The 20,774-nt window shown below is 27.4% G+C and overlaps 1 protein-coding gene across 1 annotated transcript in view; it reads left to right on the top strand.

Moving 5' to 3' along the window:
• LOC111620632 (solute carrier family 35 member F6-like) overlaps positions 1–20,774 on the top strand; it is a 50,385-nt gene that overhangs the window by 15,695 nt on the left and 13,916 nt on the right. The window contains exons 3-6 of the mRNA XM_023362599.1: positions 538–608; positions 1,923–1,993; positions 9,850–9,911; positions 18,501–18,580. Of these exons, the coding sequence (XP_023218367.1) occupies positions 538–608; positions 1,923–1,993; positions 9,850–9,911; positions 18,501–18,580 (284 nt within the window). The remainder of the gene's footprint in view (positions 1–537; positions 609–1,922; positions 1,994–9,849; positions 9,912–18,500; positions 18,581–20,774) is intronic.

Here is a 20,774-nt window from a genome sequence, read left to right as displayed (position 1 = left end):
TACAATAGCGACGATTATTATTTTAAAAAATTTTTGTTAGGCTTAACATCGATGAAAATTCAACGCAAAATAGGTTAATAGCGATATACTAATATACTAATTACATGGGATATAATAATATACTACACTAATAATGGATTTTTTCATACTTTTCGGTTATCCGACTTTTCAATTATCCGACCAACCCCAGTCCCCAATTAGGGCGGATAATCGAGGTTCTACTGTATATTTATTTTGTTTGTACAAAATAAAAAAATAATTTTTAATGATACAATAGTCTTTGTTAGGCTTAACATCAACGAAAATTCAACGCGAAGCGACATGCAACGGAGAAAAATTTCAACATCGGATACGTTAAACTATTTTTTCGTACATAAATCGGTTATCCGAAATATCAGTTATACGAACAACCCCAGTCCCTAATTCATTCGGAAAATCGACGCTCTACTGTATTTCATAAAAATATATTATTATATTTAATTTACAGTGTGTTATTGTAAAATTGAAAATAAAATAAAATTATATTTTATTTTTTAGGAGAAATGTCTTGCCTTATAGGCTTATATTATTTAAGATGGAAAGAAAGAAAAACTAGAATTCAAGAGTATGTAAGTAAATTATTGAAATTTACTTTGATAAATTAATATTAATAATAATAATTAGAGAACATATTGCAGAATTATAGCATTTATTGAGGAGAAAATTTATTTTCCTGAATAAATACTATACACTGGTACCTCGGTATACGTCTGCTTTAGAATATGTCCTGTTTGGATGAAACAAATTTTGCTTGGTATATGACTTAATTCAATTATACGCGCCATCTATGAACAAGTAGCACTATCGGTGTACTACACCAGACTAGACGTTCACAGTGCCATGGTTTATAACTTTGTTAAATTTCTTCTGATTTTAATTTGTAAGTAAAATTTTATTATTTTTATTAATCATAATTGCAAAAAGGCAAATGAAAAGCAACAGAAAACTAAAAAATGACTAGAATCAAAATGGAACTGAAAAAAAGAGATTGTTGAGAAATATGAAGGTGGCATGCGTATTCAAGATTTAACTGTTGCATACCATATTCCGAGAACAACAATATTGACAATCAGGAAAAATAAAGACATTATTAAATCTGCTAACGTTGTGAAAGGGGTTAAATCAATTTCTAAACAGAGATCAAAGACATTAGATCATGTTGAGAAATTGCTTTTGCTTTGGATAACTGAAAAACAGTGTGCTGGCGACAGCATATCAGAAGCAATTATTTGCGAGAAAGCTAAAATGATACTTGCTGATCTCATGAAAAATCAAGCAGGAACTAGCCAGGAAAGCGAGGTGTTTAAAGCCAGCCATTTTTTTTACATGAGAATGGATTAATCATTTTTAATTACTTCTTATGGGAAAGGTTGGTTTGGTATAAGTCCAAACACCAGGAACAGATTAAGGTCATATACTGAGGTTTCACTGTATTTTAATTTCTTATATAATAAGAACAATCATAAAATCTACAGTGTTGGTATCATACTATACAATAATTGCATTAGCATTTATATAAAGACTGTAACAGAAATATTGTTTTATATGTCATTTAAGTTTAGTAGATTACTTTTACAATTAAATATAAGATTTTAAGTAGAATTCAGTTTATCTACTGGATTGAAAAGTGAAATCACACTATTTCATTAATATGTAGTTACTAACCCAGTATTATTAAATGCTTTTTATCATATTTTTGAAGGCCTGCAAATGAAAATTATTTTAAGTTCAATGTTTTAATAAATTTATTTTATATTTTTTAAATTTATCTTTGTTTTTCCTTTAGCTTTTTTAAAATTTATTATTTTATAATTTTTGTTTATTTAATTCACTTTATTTAAAAATTTTCTTAGTAAATTTTTATTTTATTGAAATACTTCCAGCATAACAGATTAATGGTGACTCCAGGTTCTTCACTTCCTTCAGCAAAAGCAGTTGTTATTAATCAAGAACAGTAAGATCAGATATAGTTTATGAAGATAAATTAAAACTTGTTACTAAACTAAAAAATATAACTATTTGAACATTTTAGTAAAACCATAATACGAAAATCTTGTTTATATATAACAATAGATACTTTAGAAATCTAACATTAGTTTATCAATGTATATATGTAATTACTTAAAATTTGCACATTATAAATATATGAAGGTTTCATTTTTCTGAATTTTGTAAATAGTGAATTAAATGTGAAATCCTCATCTTATACAAGTGTTAGTATTTGCTGATATTGATACTGTGAAGGAATGCACATTGGTTCAACTGCAACTTTAAAATATTTTTTTAGTCTACAATTGTACATTTACACAATTGTACATCAAGAACATTGTCATACAGATAAAGTAGTTTATATTTGAAATACAATGTTACTTTTTAACATTTAAAATGTTTTTGTTGATATTTTTATGTATACAGTAAACCAATTATGTATGACCTAATTGGTTTCTAGAGAACTCATTAAGCAAATTTTTCTTAAACTCTGATTCCTCATGCATTCAGTAGTCCAAATTGAAGTTTAAGTTGTTTTGAAGAATAGAACTATGTAATACCACATTGACAAATCTCAAAAAACAAAAAAAAAAGGCATAAATTTTAATATAAAATTTGCAAAACTCATAAAACAGTGATTCACTATATATTCAGATGTATTATACAATATTGTAAATATAGATATTGTTATAATAATAATAATAATAATAATAATGGTAAAATACTTAATACAAAAATTTATTAATGAATTATTCAATTATTTAATATTTAATAAAAATTTGTTGTTTTAATATGAATGATATATCATTCTTCTAATATCTGTTGTTTATCTATCTGCACTTCTGATGGAACTTATCTAAAAGTCATCTGTGACTTTTTGATAAAATATTTTCTTCTTGATGTTAAGGATAAAGGAGAAATGAATCATTTAATCAGAAAAGTTGATGAAAGAACAGAATTTCTAATTTAGCTTAATAACTAAACTAAAGAATGACAGAAAACTTAGTTACAACATTGTGTGTGGTGAAATGGACTTCTGTCATGATGATTGACCAATCAGGTGATACCATGGCATAACTTTAAAAAGATACTGTTTGAATAGAGGAATGCTTCTGTTCTAGAAAGTGCAAGCTTTATTTTTGCTTGTGTTTTGTGAATTTCTTTATTTGGCAATTAAAAGTTTAGTTAGTTTTTATTTTACTACAGTAATTTTATTTCATAAACTTTGTTATTGGTTGTAAGAGTTTTTTACTAATTTTACTGTGACTCTCTAACTATATATAAACATACATTTATAGAAAGAAGCAAAAGATTTTTTTAAACAAGATAGCCACTTAGATCAAAAATGAATACCATTTATAATGAATTTTGTTTGCTTGCAAAAATTTAGAAAAACAAACTAACTTTGAAGAATTAGGAAAAATGTTTTTGCACTTAAGTGAATCTATTAAATTTATTTTTTATTAACTTTAATAGACAAGTTTAAATAAATAAAAAATAATAATAAAGATTTACATAATCTTTTTGTTGATGAAAATTATATTTTACATATAATTATTTTTAATAATTGGCTATTTTTCATTTGAATACCAATCAATATCAAAGAAAAAATTGTTGTATAATAATAAAACACAAGAGCTTTTTTTGTAATTCTAGAACAAAAAGTTAAAATTTTGAAAAAGATAATTTAAAATTGAATTCAAAGTTTAAACCTTATTCTATTATTTAGTTATGAAACATTCTTAACCTACATTATAAAATTTTGACATTGTATTAACATAATTAAAATTAAAATATTGACTTTACATTTACATCAGTAATTATTGATTAAAATAAAAATATATAGTTACCATGTATTTTTACTTTTAAGTTAGAGTATATTCACAAAATCCCAATATTATTTCATTTTTTCTTTTCTTCATTTATAAAATTGTTCTGATTTCACATATATATGTTTGAGCTGGGACTTCTGTGCTTGCTTAATGAAAACTGTTATGAAATTTGTTAAATGATCAGTTATTACTACATTTTCAGTTTAAAATATGTACATTATCTGTTACTTAAGCATACAATATTTGTCATGTAAATGTAACTCAAGATATTAGTTTACATATACAATTATTTGAAATATTTTAAGATTTTCTATATCATAATGATCATATATATTGTTAATCACATATTCTATATACAGGTAACCCCCATATAACACGGCACTTCTACAGCATAGATTCACTCTAACACGGTTCGAGAATTGGTACCATCCCCTGTATAACATGGTACTTTTATAACACGGATTTACTCTGACACGGTTCGAGAATTGGTAAAACCNGCATCATTTAATGAATGAATGTTGGAAAAATTTATATCCTGAAGCAGTTTATTCATTTGAAAAGTTAAATGTTTAACAATTTCTGTATAAATCTGAAACTCTTGCTAGAGGTGCAGGATTCAATGATGTTGAAGAATTACTCAATTCTCATAGTTTGTCATTAACAAATGAGGAGTTAGCAGAGTTAGATAAGCATACAATTGAAGAAATCAAAGACAATGATGTGGACTTGGATAAAATTCCCAATGAAAATGGGCTGTCATTGATGGTTTTGTGTGATGCATTTATGAAGTGTGACAAAATCGTTATTTTCTTAAAAGTGATCCAGTTTATGAATGGAGAGAAAAATTTTAATGCAGGATGAAAGACTTATTATCTTGTTATAAAATAATAATAAATGAAAAAATTGACTGCAGGAAACAGTGTCTTTAGATTTATTTTTTGCATATCAAAACTCAGCAGTAAGTGAAAGTGATGAAACACAATCAGGCCCTTCTAAAATTCAGTTATAAATAATATTTATAAATCATTTCTGATATTCAATTATATTACTAATAAATATTTTACATATGTATAAATAGGGATGATAAAGATTTCTTTTGTGTTTTTCATTTGATTTTACTTTCTTGAAGACCCAATTAAACCTTTTATATGATTTTTTTTATGAATTTATGATATCACTTTAAGTGAATCTACATAAAGTGGTAACTGTTTGGTCATAGTTAGCCATGTCAAATGAGGATCGCCTGTATATCTGACCACTTTCAGCTTAGAATGATGTGAAACATGAAACCACTATAAATTTTATTATCATTCTAAGCTGTTAAATAAGTTGTAAACTGAAGATGATCAAATATTTTCCAAAAATGTTTTTCTTTTAATAAAAATGTTGGCTAGTATGTGATAATAAGTAGTGATTTAATTTAAGTTTTTTGAACTTATAATAAACTTTAAAATATATATATTTTATAATTAATATAGTGTACATTATTTTTTTATATAAATAGGTATTGGACTGCTATATGTTGATGCATCTATTTGGCAGATGCTACGTGGATCACTTGTTATATTTACAGGCTTGCTGTCCGTAAGATATAACTAATTTATATTTTTCATTTGTTAATGTTGGAATTAAATTTTTAACATACTTCCATGTTGATTTAAAGGAAGAAATTACCTTCAAAATAACATATTCTATCTCTAAGTTATTGTAAGATCTGTGTGTAAGATTATATGTTTAAGTAAAGTTAATAATTTTTTTGTTTTTAATTAATCACAAATTAAAATATAAATATAAAAAATATTTCTTTCTAGTTTAAAATATAAATTTTGGCATATAAGACCTGTAGTAGTTAAATCAAATTTATTTCTCCTTTCTGAGCATATAGCTGTTGCAATTAATGAGAATTAATAAATTTTTAAAAGTCTACCAGTATATAACTGAGTTTTCCATAAAAGTGAATTTAAAAATAAATTTTAAATATACAGTCAACCCTGCCTATGACAGAACCTGTATATAGTAAAAACCTGTCATTAACGGAAAATTTAATATATAAACGGCTTGCTGTATGGTATATTACAAATGTAAATCAGTCTCTGTAATCCAAAAAACATACTTTGGTATCTCACAGCAATTTCTGGTTAGCAAATTATTTTTTATTTTCCATTGAACTACAAATATATTTTGGGTTGATATAAATTGGAGCATTGGATGGAGCATGATATGAATTACCTAAGATGTTTTCTTAGAGAGGAATATACACCAAATACCATGAAACTGAAAAAATCTATAAGGAACATTATATCAAAACATGCTATCTGGAAAATAGAACGTAAGATAATAAAATCTGTTATTAGATTTAAATATAAGAAATGGAATAATTTAAAATATCAAATACAAAAATTAGTATATAGATTTAATTATAAAGAAAACCCATATAAAGGTATAGCCAATGAGTATAATTATAAGAAAGAAGTCAAATTACAGAAATTATTTTCATACCCAACAAAAAAAGAGAAGAAAAAATGGATTAATGATCTAATTTTAAATAATTCTAAGACTCCAATACCATGTCATGTAAAATATATATTAGCATTGGGTTTAGATTACAATTTGCCGGTAGTAGATATTACAACAGATATGATAGCGAATATTGTTAAAAATATAAAAGATTTAACAATTAAAAAAGAAGATAAAAGTAATTTAATTAGTAGCATAATCCAAAATTTAAAGAAATGTATTAGTCAGAAAGATAAACATAAAATTAGAAAATACAAAAATAATATAAAATATATTATAAGTTTTTTTAAAAGAAATAATCTTAAGATAATAAAAGCAAATAAGACTAAACAATTAGTAATTATAGATAATGAAAACCTAATTGATAAAACCTTTGAACAAATTAATAATGATATTTATATTAAATTAGATAATAACCCATATGAGGGTATAAAAAACAATTAACCAAATTGGTTTAAAAAAGTTATATAAATAATAATATAAGCAATATAGAAAAAAATCATATTCTTGACTTCAAAAATAATAGAATCCCTACCCTTAATATTAGATTAAAAACTCATAAAGAAGAACAAAAATTTAGACCCATCGTAGATTTCAAATTCTCCATTCATTACAATTTAGAACATCACATAAAACAACAATTAAAATTTTTAGAAAATTCTGTCTATAGTATTAAAAATGCTGATACTGTTATTAATAGAATATAAAAATTAAAAAAGATAATTCTGATAAATTATGAGTTTAGACATAAAAAATATGTATCCCAGTATAAATTGGAAATTAATAGAAAAAAGTTTAANGAAAATTCTGTCTATAGTATTAAAAATGCTGATACTGTTATTAATAGAATATAAAAATTAAAAAAGATAATTCTGATAAATTATGAGTTTAGACATAAAAAATATGTATCCCAGTATAAATTGGAAATTAATAGAAAAAAGTTTAAGTGAACGTAATGTACATAATAATTTGATAAACTTAATACAATTTGCATATAATAATAATTATTTTGAAGTTAACAAAGTGTTTTATAGACAGATAGATGGTATCAGCATGGGATCAAAGATGGGGCCAAAATTAGCTGAATTAGTTATGATTGATATTGACAAAAAAATAAGTGAAATACATGGCATAAAACTAATAATGAGATATGTGGATGATTATTTGATCGTATATAATAGTAATTTAACTAATAAAGAAACTATTCATAATTTTATAAATAATATAAATAAGGATATTCAGTTTGATATTGAAGAAGAAGTAAATAAAAAAAAATTAATTACCTCGATATAACTATATTAAATAACCCTGATAAATTTGATTTTATAACATATAAAAAATCTTATAATGTTAATAAACTATAAATTATCATTCTTATATCCCAGATTATATGAAAAGAATCTTATCTTATGGAATTAAAAAATATGTATACATGAATAACTGATGATCATAATAAAAATATTAAACTTAAAGATTTAGAAATAAAATTTATAATGAATGATTACCCAAAGTTTATTTTTACTAAATGGAAAACATGTTACTTAAAAAACAGATATAATACGAAGTTTAAAAATGAAGAAACATATAAAAGATTTCCATATATTAAAAATATTTTTGATTATTGTAGTAATAGCCTTAAAAATTATAACATTTGTTTGGCCCCATCTTTGACCAATAAAATTTCACAGAATATACATAGATATATTAATAAAAGTAGTATTAATAATATAGATTGTGTAAAAAAAGCTGGTGTTGTATATGGGTTGGAATATGATTGTCAGAATCCATATATGTACATAGGTGAAACAGGATGCATGTTAGATGTTAGAATAAAAGAACATGAAACAGCCATCAGATTGAAGTACAATAATTCTCCATGGTATGATCATACAAATAACAATACAGTCGACCCCCCCTATAATTATGGTCCGTATAATTACGATTCCTATAAAACTGTGAAAAAATTGTGACTGTATCCGTAAAAAAAAGCTAAAAAAACCTCCTATAATTACGTAAAACGTCATCGGGCAGCCGAACTACTTTCCCGCCGTCCGTAGCGCCACGCTACGGAGAGATTTCTATCGTCTGGACAGTATTATATAAATTATATATAAATTAGGTACTGTACATATAATTATATATTAATTATATATAAATTAGGTACTGTATATATAATTATATATTAACTTATTGTAACTTTGTTATAATTAAATATATAATTTCCGCCGTCTAGCGTGGCGCCACGCTACGGAGATTTTACGCTAACTATCGTCTGTACAGTATGTAAATTAGGTACCGTAAGTCTAATACAGTACTGTAATTTTATACATTTCTTGTGAAAGAAACATTTCTTATTCAACGGCGATTAAAATTATTTATATTAATGATGTCTCCAAAGTTCAACAAAGTTTTTGCAGAAAAATAAGTTGTTAGAAATCAGCCGCTATTTGCTGAGCTGTTCTGCGACGAAAACACGCTTTAGCAATGGCGATGTCAAATGGTGCACACTCGGTAAGTAATCCTACAATTTTTTGTTTATAGTGTAGTTTATACGGATTATTTCCAAAAAATATATACGTATTTTGGAAATGTTGAGTCGGATTAGTCTAGAATCGATTAATTTTATGGAAGAAAACCTTTCAATCAGCCGTAGTCTGTAAACTTGACACGTGTCGGGCTGTGATTGGAACGACTCGTAAGAAATCGGATTCCTAAAGAATGGAACGTATCTATGATCTTATAAGGGGGTCAACTGTAATTGTAAAATTAACTGTAATACAGTAGAACCTCGAAAACTCGGCCTAATGTGAACCGAAGAGTGGCAGAGTTTCTGAAAATGCCGGGTTATCGGGAATGGGGTTAAAAAAAGGATAAGTATGCGTGTTTCCTCAGAAAATATTGTACTGTACTTGTATGTATTGTTTACTTGAGAATACAACAGAGAATAAACTGCCCAAATACCCTTAAACAAAGGAAAAGTATGTCCTTTATGAAGGCATAGAGCCTTTACTACATGAAAATGAAAATTAATGTGTACAGTAATTTACCTGATAAGACAGACCTCAGAAAAATACTTTATGAGGCATAAAGCTGTCTATAATGAAAATTAATTAACTAAGGATATTTTTTCCCTGTCAGGGTGTGGCCGAGTTATCCGGAGTGCCGAGTTTTCGAGGCTCTACTGTAATATAAAAATTTTGCATTTTGAAAAAGATCCTTATAAAAGAAAGTTTAAAGAGCATTTAGAAATAAGGAAACAAAAAAAATAATTTAATAAATAACTCAGAAGGTATGCAAATTGATTACCGTTGGTATGAATTGATAGATGGCACTAAAACAAGTTAAATGTTATAATTATGTTTAAACATGGTATAATAATTTGTAAANTAATAAAATTTATAAAAAATTTTTTATTAACTTTTTATATTTTATAATTAGAATTGTAATAAATTATGAAAATCTTATTTTTCAGTGTATTTCATTGGATATTTGCCATTCCTACATTCCTAGATTTGATTGGAACTTCTGTTGCAGGTATGTCACAACAAATTTAATTATAAGTACTTTAAAAGAATATTACCTTGTTTTTACATTATATTTATTAAACTTAAGTTTTTTGAGCTATTTAAAATAAAATGCTTGTATTAATACTTAGTCAATGATTTTTCAAGTCATTACTTTATTACAAATGATTATTTGAAAAATTATTTCAAGATAAGGTAAAAATATTCAAGAGAGTTTTAAGAAATAACATTCTTTTTTATTATGCTTTGCTGGAATTGGATCAAAAGATTCGGTATCAGATATTATGTAAATAGATTTAAGTGATGTAGATATTATACTAGTTTACTATTGTATCTTCTGACAATGGGCTTTGTTGCTCAAAAGTTCTAAAGAAATTATTATTCAATATGTATAAGTTCTAATGAACCAGATTGTTTATTTTAAGAAATTGAGGTTATTTTTATTGGTCTCTATACAAAATTGTCAATAAAATAAAAAAATTTAAATAGCATTAATTTTGAATAGAATTTTTGAATATTCTTGACATAAATTAATTTTTTTCAAATGTTTTGCATTTTTTTAAAAATTTGTTTAAGATTGAAATTATTTTAATTATCTGCACTGATTTATTTATAATGTATATGCTACTGTGAATGACTGATACCTGGCGAATGTCAACATTCTCTGCTGAATGTCGGCATTCACACAGTCTTTCATATATGAATGAAATATTTGCTAAATATCATTATTTCTCATTTACACCAGCAAAAAAATATTTTTATTATGTTAAGACAAAAATGCAACTTTTTAATATGTCAAAATGGAAGAAAGCTTATTTATTTACATGTGCTGTAAGTAACAGCACATGTAAATAAACTGTTAAACCTAAAACAAACAGTACATTGTAAATCATTAAAGAAAATAATACAATAATAAACTTACACATAAATTATGTGATTAACGTTATACAATCTTATTTATTGCAACAACATAAACTGTTATGACACTTTGAATTGCACAAGAGTCCCTTGCTTTTACAACTGCATTTATTCGTGGAACATTTCTTTTTTCAATGACAGTGTGTATAGCTGTGCCTTCCACTTTTCAAATTAGCTGCAGCTGCTTCTCTCAGCGATATTTCTTGAAAAGAAATCTCATCTATGAAAAGTAACTTTTCTTTACAAATTATGAACTGATTACAAGTATAAAGCTGCTTGAGGGTACCATTTTTGTTTGCTAATTTATAAAAGTCAGAGTCTTGTATTTCAACAACAACCGGCAACACATTTCGGGCATCAGTACAGCCACAGTCAACATCAGGGACTTGTATTCGTACAGTATCACTAATTTGAGCAGAAGGAAATTTTCTTTTTGAGGTTCATAACATTTTCGTTGCTTGCAGTAGAAGATTCTCTTTCGCGGCCACTCTTTTTGTAGAAATAACTTTGTGTTCTTCAGTCAGGGCTTGATATGAAGATGTGGTGGGTTGCAGCTCCTCTTCAATATTTTCCTTTGGAATATGGTATTTGTTATGGCCACTGATCAAATTTTCTTCAAAAGTATTAACAATTTCTTCGACCTCCATCAAAGCTTATCTGTGCTTGTCAACATACACCGGCGATTGTTTGAAAGTATACTAATATAACCAAATATTCGGTCTTTCACTGGAGAATATCGACATTCTCTAATTTTGGTCTTTCACAGTAACATATATATAACTGAAATTAATTATGCCTGTATTTACTTAAAAAAGAAGGAATTAATTTTAGATAAACATTTCAAATATAATATAGATAAAGAGTATATAGATACTTTAGTTTAAAATAATTATCCACTTTAATAAGAAATGTTGCAATATTAGTCATATTATTTCCATTATTAACAAATTAAACTAATGAATTCTCTTACTTCTTTCTTAATTCATAATGGGTAAACCAAAATAAATCCTTTATATTTTTAATGTCATGCTTCAATAAATTATTTAAATTTGTTACAATCTGATATTATTAAATGAGTGCCAAGTCATTTCTGTTATTCTAAGAATTTCATTGTTTTCGTAATTATTAATGTAATTTTTTTCATTCCCATAAATACTGTATTTACTAAAGAGTTTTTAAATTTAAATATTGTTGTTATAGATGTTATGGACAAAGTGATTAATCGGGCATTATGAATAATGACCAAATAGGGCAGGCAGTGTGATAAATATTGATTAATTTATCAAATTGACCGGTCATTATGAATACTACTATCACCTAGTTGGGCAAAGTGATGATAATAAGTTGAGGAGTGATCATCTGACAATCAGNATTATTATTAAACATGGTATAATATTTGTTTAAAAAAAAAATAAAAAAATAAAAAAAAAAATTTTTCCTAGTAATTCTGATGCTGGTATAATTTTAATAATATTGTTTGTGTATCAAAAATCTTTACATACGTATGTCAATTTTTACTATATTAAACATTTTTACTGCGTCTGTCATATACCCATGTGTAAAAAAATTTAAATGATTGTGTGTATAATGGAACTTTGTTTGTTAGAAGTTACAGTTGTTTTAATTTTTAGATGTATATTAATGCAGAGTGTACAATTTTATGTTTGGATACATATTAAGGATGAAGAAGGTTTGCCCTCCCACCCCCTATTTTGAGCAAAAAACAAAAAAAGAATTTTTTTGTAATTTACATAATGGGAAAATGTAAGTGATTTTCTGATTTGGTTTGTTTTTTATGGTATAATATAGTCATGTTTTAATATTTCTTGTTTATTTGAACTAGCACTGAGGAGGGTTGGAATACATTATACCAACCCAAAATATATTTGTAGTTCAATGGAAAATAAAAAATAATTTGCTAACCAGAAATTGCTGTGAGATACCAAAGTGTGTTTTTTGAATTACAGAGACTGATTTACATTTGTAACGGAAAATTTCTTCAGTTCCTTGATTTTTTTGCAAAAATTAATGTAAATTAACCTATATAGAAATATATAGAAGAACTGTCTAATGCAGAAAAGAAAGGAAAATTGGACCAAATAACAGAAAAATCGGTATCTTTATTCAATTTAACACAAATTTAATAAGAAGTTTACAAGCTTAGCACGTATAAATCATAAAGTCAAAAAGTACACATGCAATACAGAATAGCAAAACATGACTACTGTATTTCAGTAATTTTATTAGGATTTGAATGGAAAGTTTTTGTGTATTCTTATTAACAGCTGTTTATACTTAACATAAATATATGATGTAATTATAAGTTGTGAAATTTAACTCATTATTCCTGATGTGAGACTGTTTTCTTTGTTTTGGACTTTTTGGACTTAAACATTTTTACATCACATTTTGTTTGAATAAAATCAAGTTGAAATGTCTGCAGATAAAAATACACCATTAATTAATAACAAAGAAAGCATATATCAAGCATTTATTAAAAAAATACTAAATCAAGATAAGAATAAAAGTAAAATTTTTNCAATTCTGTTAAAAGCACTGGCACTGAACGTTTCGCTTCATGCAGTCTATTTTGCAATTTTTTTAAAATGATGTCAATCCCGAAAATCCCGGGATTAGGAAAACTTAATCCCGAAAATTTTGGGACTGAAAAGTGGTCGGGATCCCGATTTTCGAGATCCCGGGATCAAATCCTCTATTCCAATCTAGCTTCAATTTGATAATTTTTAAATTGGAATGTTGCACAATAAATGTCATTATTTAATTTATTAAGATATAGAATGTCCTATATTTCTTATGCATTCGTAATTAAGAACAAAGTATTATATATAAATATAGTATAATTATGATAAATATAACATTAACTGATTATAAGGCAATGGTATACATATTTCTACATGCTGTGGTTGATTTGCCTGTCTTGTGATGAAACATTCGTATGTGGATCATTATATAAAAATTGCCATGCAGCAGATAGGGATATGCAGATTTCTTATTTAATAGTATTAAGTCTGTTCATTTGTACTATCAACAAAGCTTGAAATTGGTCCATATTTTTTGCTATATGTCTTTCTTCACTTATAACAACACATACCTCCAAAAACTGGGAGTTCTTATGGGCAGCCCCCTTTCAAGGGACTTGTGAGTTAGTAGGTAGTAAGGGTACTCAAAAACCAAGTGATAAAAAAATTTTTTTTCTGATATCATTTACTCCAGATATGTGGATGATATACTTATATTATAGAGGACTAAACCTAATATACATAACTTTCTGGCAGAATTTAATAATCCTTATGTCCTAATATTACACATGGATTAATACAACAACACTGAGGCTCATATTTTAGATGTAAATATTGCTTACCAGAATGGATCCATTCACACAAAAATTTACTACAAACCAAACTATCACCTGTTTTTTATCCTTTTGCAATCTAATGATCTGTATGCATATAAAATAGCTACTTTCATGGCTTTAGTCAGAAAGGTCTACACACAGATATGAATGTGTGTAGACACATTCATATCTGTGACCATAAAAGAAATTAAACATCAAAAAAATAGCTAGCCCACATGGGTGAGGACTGGACTATACAACCCCACCTCCCAACACCTAAGCTTAGAATAGTTAAGTACAATCTCAGACTAAATTCAATTTGCAAACAAATAGCCAGATAGTCAAATACTTGTATATGCTATCACAAAAACCCTACTGTTTACAAATTATTAAGGAATGGCAAAGATAAAGTAAACAGCAAAAGAGTGCTTACAGTATATTCCATTCCTGTGATAGATGAAAGATTTAACTGACAATTGGTATATATTGGTCCTACAAATAGATCTATAACAAGTAGACTGGTGGAGCATAAACATAATATTGATAGAAATAATCCAGTAAGTACTTTAGCACAATATGTGATGGAGCCTAGAATATCTATAAACCTTAATGAGGCCAAATTATTAATGCACGTTTATGAGGTACACAAACTAGAAATGTTAGAAATATTTAAGGTTACATTAAAAGGAGGATGCATAAATCATAAAGACTGAATCTCTATCTGCTGCACAGCAATCTTTATATGATGATCCACATAAGAATGTTTCATCACAAGATGGACACGTAGAAATATATATCTTTATATAACATTAAATGATTATAAGACAAATAAATATACGTAATTATGATAAATAAAATATTTGATACCTTTTTAATTACGGATGCATAAGAAATATAAGATGTTCTACCTCTTAAAAAGTTAAATAACATCACTTATTGAGTAACATTCCAATTTCAAATGTTACCAAATTGAAGCTAGATTGGAAACCTGTGCAGACTTATGAAATATTATGAAAACATTTGTTCTTAATGTGTTTGCTTAAAATGAAAGGATGGTGTTGGGATTTTCAGTTTAATTACATTATTAAATTATATTCAACAAATTTAGATTATAAATTTTATTTAATTTGATGTTTGAAGCTATGTATAGAAAATAAATTTTCCATAACTATTTTTGGGCAAATTTCTTGTTAGCAAATGTTTAATAATTATCTTGTTAGGTGTATTAAATACTTGGCTCAGATGTCAAGCCAACAGTTAACTCAATCAAAACTTCAGCCTATGAGTCATTAAATAGAATTAAAAGAAATATTTTAATCTTGCAAGCGCTTTCAACATAAATATGTACGGTTAAAATTTTGAATTGCCTGAAGACAACGTACATATTTACGTTGAAAGCGCTTGCAAGATTAAAATATTTCTTTTAATTCTATTTAATGCCTCATAGTCTGAAGTTTTGATTGAGTTTAATAATTAATTATGAGATTTTAACTTTAAAAAGACATGTTAATGAATGTTAATAACAGGAAAAAAAATGCTTTGTCATACAGGGGTCCTTGCTTAATGAATATGCATTATCTGAGTCTCTGTAGTTATGTGGTCAAAAAATTGTGAAACACTGATTAAAAATTCCCCACACTTATGAAGTTCCCTCAGCAGATGGTAACTTCTCTTGCATCACATGATCTATGTACAAATTGATACATAACACCGTACACAAGATGCATTATTGTGCATGCATTTGTCATTTCGGTTCTGGCTGGTTTTTTTGGTTTGTTTTCAGATTTCTGTATAGAAGTTATGTCAATGAAGCATAGCAAAACTGATGATGGAGTTCCTAAAAGAAAACATGCTTCATACAATTGATGTTAAAATAGACATAATTAATCAAAAGAAGAAAGGTGAATGTGTAATTGATATTTCTCATGCCCTGAACATTCCTGAGACTACAGTTCACACAATTGTTAAGGCCTTGGATTTTGAAGCAAAAGTTAAAACTAGACTATGCCGTTCTGAAGTGAAACTAACACAACTGAGAAATGATGTAATGAAGATAATGGAAAAGTATCTAGCAGCATGGATTGAAGTTCTCTATCAACAACATATACCTATATGCTTAGCCCTAATTCAAGAAAAAGCTTTATCTTTGTATGAAGATATTCAAAAGGAGATAGAAGAGGAAGAGGCAGTGAAAACTAAGAATTTTCTGGTATGAAAAGGTTGATTTCATCATTTTCAAAAACGTTATAGATTTAAGAACATTAAGAAAATTCAGGGCAAAATTGCTAGTGCTCATACAGAAGCAACTGGAGTTTTTCCAACTGAATTGAAGAAGATAGTTGATGAAGGATATGAAGTTGAGGAGGATATGATCTGAAACAAATATTCAATGCTGATAAAACTGGATTATATTGGAAACGTATTCCATCATAAAACATATATATCTATAAAACAGGTGTGGCCAAACTTTTATCCTTTAGGGGCTACTTTTTTGGTAAAATATAGTTTGCGGGCGACTATGAATATGGGCAAATAATTTTAGGATTTTTATATGCACATACATTAACATTCATTTGCATTGTTCATCGGGATAAATACAAACAGTATGGGTACGTTGCACAGACAGTCTATTATTGTAAGAATAAATTATCGAATTAAGATTTTTAAACATTAATTTAAGCGAAAGCAAATTGTTCAACTTTAGCTTCATGGGCTACTTTCAAAACCTTTGCGGTCGACCGCGGTCTATGTATTGGCCATTTCTGCTATAAAAGAGCAATCTGCTCCTGGCTTCAAGTCATCAAAAGGTTGAATCACTCTGCTTCTTGGTGAAAATGCAAATGGAGACAAGAAGCTTAAACCCTTGCTAATTTTTCATAGTGAAAATTCTCAAGCTTTAAAAAATTTGGCAAAATCTTTGTTCCTGGTAATTTGGAAGTCACATTGGAAAGCATGGATGACTAGGAAAATATTCTGTGATTGGTTTGTTAATTATTGTGTCTACAACAACAAAATACTTGGAAGAGAAAAATCTTGCATTTAAAATAATTTTACTTTCAGATAATGCCTCTGCTCATTACATTGACTATTAGTTTAACTCCTAATGTAAAAATTTTTTTGCCTCTGAGAACTATAACAGTTTTACAACCCATGGACCAAGCTATGATTGGTGTTTTCAAGATGTATTAGTTAGGTTACATTTTTAAAAAATTATTGCTGAAACAGATGTACCCAATAAAAATAGTGTGCAAAGTTTTTGGAAAGATTTCAATATTTTTCATTGTGTTAAATTTATTGACCAAACTTTGAAGGACATTTTGCATCATTTAATGAATGAATGTTGGAAAAATTTATATCCTGAAGCAGTTTATTCATTTGAAAAGTTAAATGTTTAACAATTTCTGTATAAATCTGAAACTCTTGCTAGAGGTGCAGGATTCAATGATGTTGAAGAATTACTCAATTCTCATAGTTTGTCATTAACAAATGAGGAGTTAGCAGAGTTAGATAAGCATACAATTGAAGAAATCAAAGACAATGATGTGGACTTGGATAAAATTCCCAATGAAAATGGGCTGTCATTGATGGTTTTGTGTGATGCATTTATGAAGTGTGACAAAATCGTTATTTTCTTAAAAGTGATCCAGTTTATGAATGGAGAGAAAAATTTTAATGCAGGATGAAAGACTTATTATCTTGTTATAAAATAATAATAAATGAAAAAATTGACTGCAGGAAACAGTGTCTTTAGATTTATTTTTTGCATATCAAAACTCAGCAGTAAGTGAAAGTGATGAAACACAATCAGGCCCTTCTAAAATTCAGTTATAAATAATATTTATAAATCATTTCTGATATTCAATTATATTACTAATAAATATTTTACATATGTATAAATAGGGATGATAAAGATTTCTTTTGTGTTTTTCATTTGATTTTACTTTCTTGAAGACCCAATTAAACCTTTTATATGATTTTTTTTATGAATTTATGATATCACTTTAAGTGAATCTACATAAAGTGGTAACTGTTTGGTCATAGTTAGCCATGTCAAATGAGGATCGCCTGTATATCTGACCACTTTCAGCTTAGAATGATGTGAAACATGAAACCACTATAAATTTTATTATCATTCTAAGCTGTTAAATAAGTTGTAAACTGAAGATGATCAAATATTTTCCAAAAATGTTTTTCTTTTAATAAAAATGTTGGCTAGTATGTGATAATAAGTAGTGATTTAATTTAAGTTTTTTGAACTTATAATAAACTTTAAAATATATATATTTTATAATTAATATAGTGTACATTATTTTTTTATATAAATAGGTATTGGACTGCTATATGTTGATGCATCTATTTGGCAGATGCTACGTGGATCACTTGTTATATTTACAGGCTTGCTGTCCGTAAGATATAACTAATTTATATTTTTCATTTGTTAATGTTGGAATTAAATTTTTAACATACTTCCATGTTGATTTAAAGGAAGAAATTACCTTCAAAATAACATATTCTATCTCTAAGTTATTGTAAGATCTGTGTGTAAGATTATATGTTTAAGTAAAGTTAATAATTTTTTTGTTTTTAATTAATCACAAATTAAAATATAAATATAAAAAATATTTCTTTCTAGTTTAAAATATAAATTTTGGCATATAAGACCTGTAGTAGTTAAATCAAATTTATTTCTCCTTTCTGAGCATATAGCTGTTGCAATTAATGAGAATTAATAAATTTTTAAAAGTCTACCAGTATATAACTGAGTTTTCCATAAAAGTGAATTTAAAAATAAATTTTAAATATACAGTCAACCCTGCCTATGACAGAACCTGTATATAGTAAAAACCTGTCATTAACGGAAAATTTAATATATAAACGGCTTGCTGTATGGTATATTACAAATGTAAATCAGTCTCTGTAATCCAAAAAACATACTTTGGTATCTCACAGCAATTTCTGGTTAGCAAATTATTTTTTATTTTCCATTGAACTACAAATATATTTTGGGTTGATATAAATTGGAGCATTGGATGGAGCATGATATGAATTACCTAAGATGTTTTCTTAGAGAGGAATATACACCAAATACCATGAAACTGAAAAAATCTATAAGGAACATTATATCAAAACATGCTATCTGGAAAATAGAACGTAAGATAATAAAATCTGTTATTAGATTTAAATATAAGAAATGGAATAATTTAAAATATCAAATACAAAAATTAGTATATAGATTTAATTATAAAGAAAACCCATATAAAGGTATAGCCAATGAGTATAATTATAAGAAAGAAGTCAAATTACAGAAATTATTTTCATACCCAACAAAAAAAGAGAAGAAAAAATGGATTAATGATCTAATTTTAAATAATTCTAAGACTCCAATACCATGTCATGTAAAATATATATTAGCATTGGGTTTAGATTACAATTTGCCGGTAGTAGATATTACAACAGATATGATAGCGAATATTGTTAAAAATATAAAAGATTTAACAATTAAAAAAGAAGATAAAAGTAATTTAATTAGTAGCATAATCCAAAATTTAAAGAAATGTATTAGTCAGAAAGATAAACATAAAATTAGAAAATACAAAAATAATATAAAATATAAGTTTTTTATAATATATATGATTGTGGGTGCCGCAGTGGCGTACCGTGGGGAAGGCGGCAGGGGCGGCCCGCCCCGGGCGGCACTTTTTAGGGGGCGGCAAAATTACCGTTTAGGAGGCGGAAAAATTTCACAATAAATAATATTATCTTGTAAAAATTTGAATCATTTCATTTCATATTTTCGTCGCACCTACGATTCGGAGTGATTGAAATGAGCACGGAATTTTTCATTACTGATTCTGACGAAACTGGGTAATCCCCTTTCTTTAATTAAATGAATGTATAATAATGACATCTTGCTCATTGTAGCGACTGGCAACGCCATTTGTACTGACTTGTAGGGATTCCCCGTGTAGGGCAGAGGGCGCCACCGCTTGACCTTTCCCCTCTGACCTCACTTCGTCCTCGGACGCCGACTAGGAGAGACGCTTTCGTACGCCGATCTTCGGAGTCAACTCCGACAACGAACGCACATTTGTATAATAATTTAACTTAGGCCTTTGTAAATATCCCGTAGTCACGAGAAATAAAATAAGGTATTCCCAAGGAATCAGTGTCCTCATTAATCTTGCCCGACGAAACAAAGGACGTGGAACACGTGATCGAGATCGAAGCTACTATCATACGAGGTAGGATCAAATTCGGGGCACTTGTACAGATTAACGGGTACGGCTATTTGAGAGGTTTACTTCCATAAAATTTACTAAATCTAGACTAATTTCACTCGAATATTTCCAAAACACGTATAATTTGTTGAAATGATCGATATAAAATATGCTATGAACAAAAAATTGTCGGAATACTTATCGAGTGTACCCGTTCGAAGACGCCATTGCTTAAGCTTGTTTTCGTCGCGGAACGGCACATCCTTCGTACGCGTCCGCTTCCAATGTGTCGGTGCTATTCGGTCACGTGACTACTCATCTCTGACGTGTTCCTGATAACTTATTCTTTTTGCGAAGAATTCACTGAACTTTAGAGACATCA

The sequence above is a fragment of the Centruroides sculpturatus genome, unplaced genomic scaffold, assembly GCF_000671375.1.
Source record: "Centruroides sculpturatus isolate CEXI.00-Female unplaced genomic scaffold, Cexi_2.0 scaffold198, whole genome shotgun sequence".
Taxonomy (NCBI): domain Eukaryota; kingdom Metazoa; phylum Arthropoda; class Arachnida; order Scorpiones; family Buthidae; genus Centruroides; species Centruroides sculpturatus.
Note: the sequence above shows the minus strand (reverse complement) of the source record. Positions and strands in the feature narration are given on the sequence as shown.